A 9,264-nucleotide genomic window follows, 5' to 3' on the forward strand; every position below is an offset into this window, starting at 1 on the left:
TACAATTTTAAAAGTAAAAAAAAATGTTTGTTAACGTTCATGTATGTTAGGTGATGTTCATCATATTCTTTTAAAATATAATAAATGGCTTACGTGTTGGTTCGTCCGTCAATATGCATGATAGAGTTGCATTTACAATAATATTATGGTCAAATTTTCTGAAGGGTCGGTGCCTAATTGAAAAATCAACATAATTTTCAAATTTCCAAAGAATTTATATATAATTGCTCTCCATATTTATGAAGTAACAAAGGAAGTGGACACATGAAATTATTATCTTCATTTAGACTTTGCCTACAAGGAATGAAGTAAAAAAAAAAAAAGTGAAATAATTATATAAATAACATTAATATTAAAATATTTGAGTATATTAAGAAAGTTATGTAAGGGAGGGAAGTTCTTAAAAATAAAAGTGATTTAAGGAAAATAAAAGAATAAGCGGAAGTTGAATGGCTATTCCATGAACAAAAAGAAGAAGAAAACTTAAGCAGGAATTCAGGATATAAACAATTCTTAATTTGAAGTCTAGGTAGAGATGGTGGAAAAGGCCTAATTGTGCGTGCTTTTTAAATACAGTTTCATACTTTTCAAATACTTACGAAATTAAGATCACATGAATCCACTTCAAAGCCTGAATGAAAGGCGTGAGGAACGCACTCTTACAAAACTCAAACTCCACCCACTTGCTTCAGTGCGTGTCTACCTCCCAAATGGCCCCCATCATACTCCTCCTCCTCCTCCCTTTTCCTTCACATTCACCACACACATCAAAATTCAAATACTTCCAAACATACTAACTACACCATTTCCTCAGAACATCCTCCCGAGGAAATGGCCCTCACCACCAAGTCCAGAAAACCCAATTCACCTTCAAACTTTTACTTTTGCACCACTCTTTTCTTCGTTGTCCTCTTCACTATACCAGTTCTTTTCCTCCTCCATACCCCAACCACCACCTCCTTATGCACCACCCAAACTAAAACTTGGTCCGGTGATCTTCAGTTGGCTGAATTTGCATGGAACCGCCTCTCATTTTCTGAGCGCAACACACCACCCTTTGCTCTCAAAATTGCTGTCTTCTCCCGGAAGTGGCCTATTGGTACAACCCCTGGTGGCATGGAACGCCATGCTCACACCCTTCACACTGCTTTAGCACGCCTTGGCCATCAAGTTCATGTCTTTACATCTCCACCCCAAGATGAAAGCACTTCAATCTCATCCTCTGAAAAAGGTGCACCATCTTCCCCTTACATTCATTTCCATGAAGGTGAGCCTGGGAGGTGGCGCTATAACAAGGCATGGGAGCAATTTGTGGAAGAAAACGGGAGAGAACCGTTTGATGTTGTGCACTCGGAAAGCGTGGCACTCCCACATTGGCTAGCACGCAACATGTCAAACCTTGCAGTGTCTTGGCATGGCATAGCCCTTGAGAGCTTGCAATCGAGTATCTTCCAGGACTTGGCTCGCCAGCCAGATGAGCCTATGTCCCCTTTTTTCAACAAAAGCATACAGGGTGTTGTGCCAAAGGTGCTGAATGAGATAAGGTTCTTCAAGAATTATGCGCATCATGTTGCTATTAGTGATAGCTGTGGTGAGATGCTCAGGGATGTGTACCAAATTCCTAACAGAAGAGTTCACGTGATTCTAAATGGTGTTGATGAGGATGACTTTAGAGAAGATGTAGAATTGGGAAGGGAATTCAGAAGAAAAATTGGCATTCCAGGGAATGCAAGTTTGGTACTTGGTGTTGCTGGAAGATTAGTGAAGGACAAAGGCCATCCTCTGCTTCATGAAGCTTATTCGAGGCTTATAACCAAGTACTCTAACGTTTACTTGATTGTAGCTGGTTCTGGACCATGGGAAAACAGGTACAGGGATTTCGGAAGCCAGGTTCTTGTTCTGGGATCGATGAGTCCTTCCATGTTAAGAGCGTTCTACAATGCAATTGACATTTTTGTCAATCCCACACTCAGACCACAAGGGCTTGACCTTACATTGATGGAGGCAATGATGAGTGGGAAACCTCTTTTGGCATCAAGATTTCCAAGCATTAAAGGGACTATTGTGGTTGATGATGAATATGGCTACATGTTTTCCCCTAATGTGGAGTCCCTGTTGGAGGCACTGGAAGCAGTGGTAAAGGAAGGACCCCAGAGGCTAGCTAAGAGGGGCAAGGCATGCCGAGAATATGCTGCCAAAATGTTTACAGCAAGAAAGATGGCATTAGCATATGAGAGGTTATTCTTGTGTATAAAAAATCACACCTTCTGTTCCTATCCTTGAAGCTTAGGTTAGGCAAGACACTCCTTTTACACCTTCCTTTCTTACATTATTTTTCTTATATTCAGTATGATAAAATTATATTCAAATTATTATAAAATCTCGAATTACTTTTGTACATATGGTTTTCGTAACAAAATATCTACTGATCGACCGACACATTGAGTCTTGTTATATGTGGATATATATACGGATGATAATTCATCGATAGTTAAAAATAAACAGTAACTTTGTCTCTTTTATCTCAACACAGAACACACCAATGACTTAGAACATGATAAATATCACGAAATGAGTGGGATTACAAAAAATCTGTCAGGAAGTATAGCATGACGAGTAATCAGAATTTTAAAGTCAAAATCTGCCTCCACCTTAGCGAGTGATATGTATAGTCAGAATTCATAACAGAACCTGGGAAAAAGGAAAGAGTCTCGCTCAGGGTCATACATTCAGATGAAGCTTGCTTCTTGTGATTCCCAAATACAAAATTGAACTCTGATGTCTGTTTTTTCTCTGGAAATGGAAAAACTGAAGAAAAAGAAAACAAGCGGTTTAAAGAAACTTGGGCACTGGAGCCACATATTCATTGGAAATAAGAGTTTAAAGTATTAAATAACTATATTTTTTAAAATGTCTTGTCTAATTTGTTGAAAGAGCTCAATTTCAAAGTAATCAAAAAGTGTACGGGAGCAGCCTCTTTGGATCTAAAATGCATCAAACTCGGCTAAAGCATAGCTCCTGCTTCGATAGCTAACTGTCAGGTTGAGCATAAAACTTTGTTCAAAGCAGAGGAATTATTTGCTTACTGTGAGCCAAATCATGGCTGCAAAACAGGAAAAAATTCTGGCTGCGCCAAATGTCATCCTGTTTCATTGATGCATAGTTCCTCAGACTACTTCTCCCCGTCTTTTCTCATTTTTGTGTACTGTGAAAGAGTTAAACAAAATCTTTATTCTCTTGTTCTAAATCTACAACTCTCTTCGGAGACAATACATACACTTGTTCCTCAAGAATAGCTATAGCTTTGCTTCTCTAATCTCAACCTCTAAATGCAAAATCATCCTAATATAATGAAGTTTCCGCTACTGTACAAGTGAACCACACCAAGATGTTCATGGCCCATCAATAACAAAAATTAAGACAAAACTGATTGTGTTGATATACGGTGTTTCTCAAAATGTTCATATGCATGCTTGGTTCTTAAGAATAATAGGATGCTTGATGCTAGTCCAAGGACAGATATGCATCCCCACCAGACAAATGTCCAGAAGTAGCACTCCCTTCCCATGCACACCACTACTGAGTCAGACATTATCAAGTTTCCTGGTATTGAGTGTGCATTAGCATCATAAACTAGTGCAGCGAGAAAGCCATAGAGAAGAGAGCCAATAGGTATATTTGTTATGAGGATGTTGTGATTGACACCCACACTATTAGGTCCAAACAGCTCAGACGTAACTGACACGGCAGCTGCGAATATAAAACCAGAGCTCAATCCAATCAGTGCGGTGCCTGTCTGCAGTACCAGAAGACTGTCTGATGCAGCAAGAAGGAAGAACGCAACTGGGGTTGGTATAAGTGCAAGTGAAAGCCAACCAGTCCTTGCAAAGTAGAGCTTACTGCAATGCAGAAGACACAATCATCATATTTGCTACCATTTTATTTCTAAGATTCACTTTCAATTCAAGACAAAGACAAAAGAAGTTATTTTTTGCTATAGAAAGCTCCAGAAGTATAGTACATTAGCAGATTGAAGAGAATACTTACTTCCGAATATAGTCTGGTCCAGCTGAAAGCAAGCGTCCAAAAAAGGAAAAAGATGCATAGAGCGTGACAAGCGTAGAAGTATTTGAGCTCTGGCCCAGAGATTGAGCAATCTGTCCAAGATTATTGCTATAGACTAGACCAAGTGTACCTCCACAGAAGTATGTAATATAGTATAGCCAAAAATCCAATCTTCGAACAATCACAGCAGCTGGGTGCTCTTCTCCTAGCATCGATAATTGATCCTGGCCAATTACCCTCTCGCAACATACATCACTCTCTTTTGCGTTCTGACTGCCATATATGTATCCATTGTCACTTAGCAGGTTGTAAGTGTCTCCATTGCTAACAAGACTACTGTGACGGCTATGGAGTTCTTTATGCATCTCAAGATCATCATCATGAACAAGAATGAAGCTGGAGCTTTCCATCCGAAAGCTGGAATGGATGGTATTCCGAAACCATGCCCGAGCATATACTATGCCTGGAATACAAAATGGGAAGATGAGGAGGAGAATAGCTCCACCAAAACAGAGCCGAGCAGAAGCCACACCAGAAGTGGAAGAGCCAAACAGGAGAAGATAAAGACCAGTTAAAAGGGCTAGGATGTTCAATATTAGAAATATAACTGAGTCCCGGTTTACTGCATCAGGAGGGAGAGGGTCTAAAGTCGGTTGGCGAAGAATAGGAACAAGTGCTGCTATACAAATAAGAAGGGGAACGAGAGCATTCAAAAGCAGATAGAGTGCACTGGAGGAAGGGTCAATAGAATTGGCAGCAAGGGTATATAGTGCTGCACTGACGCCATTGAAACTCACAGTGAGCGATAGGGCAAGGGCTCGGTTAACTGGGAAATTCCTAATGCAGAGAACAAAACATACTGTGTTGAACCAACAGATGCTACACCCACCTAAAAGGCACAAAAGAAAGACCTGCCAATAAAAATTAAAGGGTAATCAACTAGCAATGAGTAAATTTTCTGCATATAACAATGCAGTGATGTTTAAGAGCTTATCAGCCTCGGTTTAATTACCATATGTAATCACAGAATTACTGAATCTCACCGTTCACATGTGTTCTTTTAAACTACGGCATCTTATTATTTGGAATACAGCACATCGTGCAGAAAATTATGGAAGTATATTTTTTTATATAGCATGAGACTCGGATACTTCCAGCTTAAATCAGTTAACTAATCGACTATTTATAGTTTTATAAGGAATGTCATGTGAGATTAATGATTAATAGGCAAAGAGCCATGCTACAATTGAATTATCACCTCGCCACATGCAACATGTTCAAGCTTAGATCTCAGAATGGTGAATAAGCAAACGTGAATTCAATCATAGAATCTCATGAAAGGAGTCTGGTTCTCATTTCGCCAATACATTTTGCAATCAACAGAGAGATCATTTTGAAGACAAATATCCATCAATCCATTAAAAAATTGAAAACATTGGATTGGACCCTTAATTGAACTATCAGAAATAAGAAATGTAGATCCAAATATATTCGTCATTAATCGGGTCTTTTCTGGTTGATTGAAGAAATACAATCACAATCGTACTTATGTGCCTCGAATGTTGCGCCAAATCATTGTAGCTATCGAAAGCAGTAAATTTGTAGAGATCTTTTAGGACTGTAGGTATGTCCATAATCAAGAACATTCATCACATCAATCAGTTAGATGTTTTAACTACGTATTCTTTTCAAATGTAAGTGGTGAAGTGGAAACCTTTAATTACTAAGGAAAATTACACATACATTACTGATATAAAAATTGTGCAGAATTTGAACGGTAGAACATGGCTGCTCTGTTGTTTAAAAGAACTATTTTATTATATGCTCATACAAATATGAATATAATTGAGATTACAAGCAACGAAAACCGCAAACTGTATGATATTAATATGGTAACTATAATAATATAATCCCTTCAAACAGTAAAACCTGTTAACAGTTTCAAATATATGTGCCCAAGATACAACAGTCCATTCAACAATAACTTGCTAGCTTCAGATCAAAATTTTGATAATATTTACTCTTTTATATTTCAATTCATCTAATAAACCTCTCAGAGGGTATCATTTAACCAGAATGAAAATACCAATAACATAATCACTCAATCGTTGAAAAAGACAAAAAGAAAATTTCGTAATTTTGAGGGTGTCATTTCACCAGAATCAAAATATCATTAACATAATCCCTCAATCATTGAAAAAAGAAATAAAATATCCTAATTTTTAAGAAAGAAGTGTCAATAGTGTTTAGTGGATGCTGATAAAAAAAAAAATGTGTTTAGTGCAACAGAGAAGATCTGTTCCGAGAATCAAGGCAATTTGATTCTCTGAGAGTGTTTATATAAAGAGAATATCAATTAACTATATTTTAACCTATGAATTACATTAAAATAAGAAGAAAATCAAAATATATCTTGTTAATTACAATAGTATCGTCTTCAAAACGTATAAAAGTACATACGTAACGATGATATTAATTTTTAGGACTTGGAAACCAAATTTCCACGAGGAAATGAAATGAAATATTAAACCATTTTGAAAACAACACTTATATTTAGATATTAGAAATTTAGAAGTTAATGAGTTTTACTTTATCATGTAATAAAACCATCTGTAAGCTAAAAGTATTAAGTTTCCATTAATTACTTTTAAAATTAAATCTAGCTATGTCATTTATAAAAAGAGGAAAAAATAATTTATTTACTTGCATAAAAAATTATCTAATTATAATTTATAATAAGTATTAGACTTATTACAAATTCTGTCATTTAGTTATCATTTTATGCGAATTTTATCCGTGAAAATATTTTCACATACATCTTATCGATCATTGTATTTATCAATTTTCACATATTATATCAATATGTTGATTGTGTAGTAAAGTGTTGATGTATCTATAAAATAATCCATACATACGATAATTTTATTTGAAATAGTGGGACAATATACGGATGATAGTTATTCACTGTTCGTTCGTATAAAAAATATCATCTTATTTAGGATTGACTATTCTCTTGAAAAATATTTACAAATTATTTTATATCACTATATATCATGAATATTTATAAAAAGGATTAAACATTAAACATATTTTAACTTTTTAAAAATAAAAATTCATTTTAAAATAGATTCCACATAAAAGGGCATTATAAAAATATTAATACAAATGAAATTAATTTTTCTAAAAATAAATCTAAATCGGCCCTACAAAGTATAAATTTAAAGAAAATAAAGTTTAATTTCATATATATAAATACAAATTTATAAAACCAAAATTTGAACATTATTGTTGATGTTTTATTCATCAACTTCACTTTAGTGACTTAATTTAAAAAAGAAACATCCAAACAAAAATCATTAAACATAGAGAACGAATATTCATAATTCATATGCATATAATGGATAACGTACTTATAATTCTAATAAATAATTACTCAAAATACTTGGTATAATTATATACATATATTCATTAAAAATAGTTATGTTACGCATCTTTGGTCATGTCATTTTGTTACCAACGCCGACACATAAGAACAAAAAAAAAACGTAAACAATAAAACAAGAGAAAATTAAAAACTTAATAGTAGAATGCAACCAAAAAAAAGCTTAAGCAATAAAATTATAATTGAATGGTACTAAAGGGTTATTATACTTAAATACTGTAAAATCATATTAACAATTATTTAAATATCAACGTTACTTCATTAATATGTATGTAGACAAATTTATTACTAATTTTTATGACAAAACATACTAAGGAGCATGACTTCTGATATACATCAACAGAATATAACTCTAAACTAATACAGAACGCGTAAAAGAAATATGGTTAAAAGGTTATTAATCTTATATTTTGTTTTTCTTTAGAAAAATGATATTTAACACTAATTTTTTTTACACCATTTTGATATTATACACGTGTCAAAATGTGGTTGAACGATTTCAAATTAAAAAAAAATAGTTTTTTTCTTTTTAAATATGTTATTTTCTCAACTTTTTTTAATTTGAAATCGTCCATCCACATTTTGACACGTGTTTAGTGTCAAAATAATATCAAAATTTAGTGTTAAAATTTCTTTTTTTTTTTTTTTCTCAGCCTTCAAAACAAAACCAGCCCGAGTCACTAGCCAGCTAGCCATGAATGACTATTGTGAGAAGTCAGAAATAAATAATAATTAAGGTGTAATGACTGCTCACTCCATAAATAAATAAATTGGACGTCACTGAAAGAATAAAAAAAAGGTAAAAGTGAGAGAATAAAAGTTACCAGAAAATAAGGCAAATCGACGACTCCGGTGAGGAGGAGCCACTGGAGGCCGTAGCCGAAGAATCCCATGGTAGCAGCGATAAACAAGACGACCGATAGGGGAAGGTGCATGAGCGCGATGCCAGATGACCAGCCGAAAACCTTCCCCATGTCGTTGGCGGTGGCGAGGTAGTTCAATTGCACCTGCGAGACGTTGAGGGCGGATTTGAGCGACGACGAGTACTGCGAGAAATCGAAATTGGTGCCGGTGAAGGCCTGAATCCAAATCGTTGCAACTAGGATCATCCATTTCCGTGATTGCCCCGCCATCAGAGCGAACAGTCGCGGCCTTCGACGCGGCGATTGGGAGCCTGCTGCTGAGTTTCGCGATTCCGAAGCGAATCTGCGCCTCTCACTATCCTTGCGTGGCCTCATGTTAAATGCGTGATGTGCTCCTTATATATACGAGGAAAAGCGAGATTTCAATTCCCAGATGGAGAAAATTTAAATATTCCCCACCGAGGGACAAGGGGCTGTGCGTCTCTCTTTTTCACATCTCGTGTCACCCACTTTCATCGTTATGTGCCATTTGACTTGTCTTTCTATTATTAATTGTTTAAAACAACAAAATTTAAATTAAATTCAATTCAATTTTGCTTCCTCACTTAATCTCTAACCTTTAAAATTGATTAAAATAATATGATAAAAAATTAATTAATTAATTAATCTCTATAATTTAAATTGATTGTCAATTTGCAATATTAATTTTGATCATGATCATACCTAACAAACTATTAAAGTACAGAGTCAACTGTACTTAATGTTAATGAACGACTCAAGGATGAATTTCATCAAACGGTAATATTTTAAGATGTCTTGATAAAAATAAAAACAAATAAACCTTGAAAGATTAAAAAATTAAATTGTGGAAGACTATATTACGTATGCAAACTT

General features: G+C 35.0%; 2 protein-coding genes across 2 annotated transcripts; one reads left to right on the plus strand and one right to left on the minus strand.

The window, feature by feature from the left end:
* Positions 1 to 431: 431 nt before the first annotated feature.
* On the plus strand, positions 432 to 2,398 carry LOC106765873 (phosphatidyl-myo-inositol mannosyltransferase). The gene has a single exon (XM_014650642.2). It carries the CDS (start codon positions 832 to 834, stop codon positions 2,281 to 2,283), a length of 1,452 nt encoding a protein of 483 aa, XP_014506128.1. The 5' UTR covers positions 432 to 831; the 3' UTR covers positions 2,284 to 2,398.
* A 102-nt stretch (positions 2,399 to 2,500) lies between these two features.
* LOC106765874 (protein NUCLEAR FUSION DEFECTIVE 4) lies at positions 2,501 to 8,950 on the minus strand. The gene is made up of 3 exons (XM_014650643.2): positions 8,332 to 8,950; positions 4,048 to 4,976; positions 2,501 to 3,899 (listed from the first exon to the last, which is right to left on the minus strand). The coding sequence occupies exons 1-3, from the start codon at positions 8,743 to 8,745 to the stop codon at positions 3,416 to 3,418; spliced, it is 1,827 nt and encodes a 608-aa protein (XP_014506129.1). The 5' UTR covers positions 8,746 to 8,950; the 3' UTR covers positions 2,501 to 3,415.
* Positions 8,951 to 9,264: the final 314 nt, after the last annotated feature.

Source organism: Vigna radiata, chromosome 7 (genome assembly GCF_000741045.1).
Source record: "Vigna radiata var. radiata cultivar VC1973A chromosome 7, Vradiata_ver6, whole genome shotgun sequence".
Lineage (NCBI taxonomy): Eukaryota > Viridiplantae > Streptophyta > Magnoliopsida > Fabales > Fabaceae > Vigna > Vigna radiata.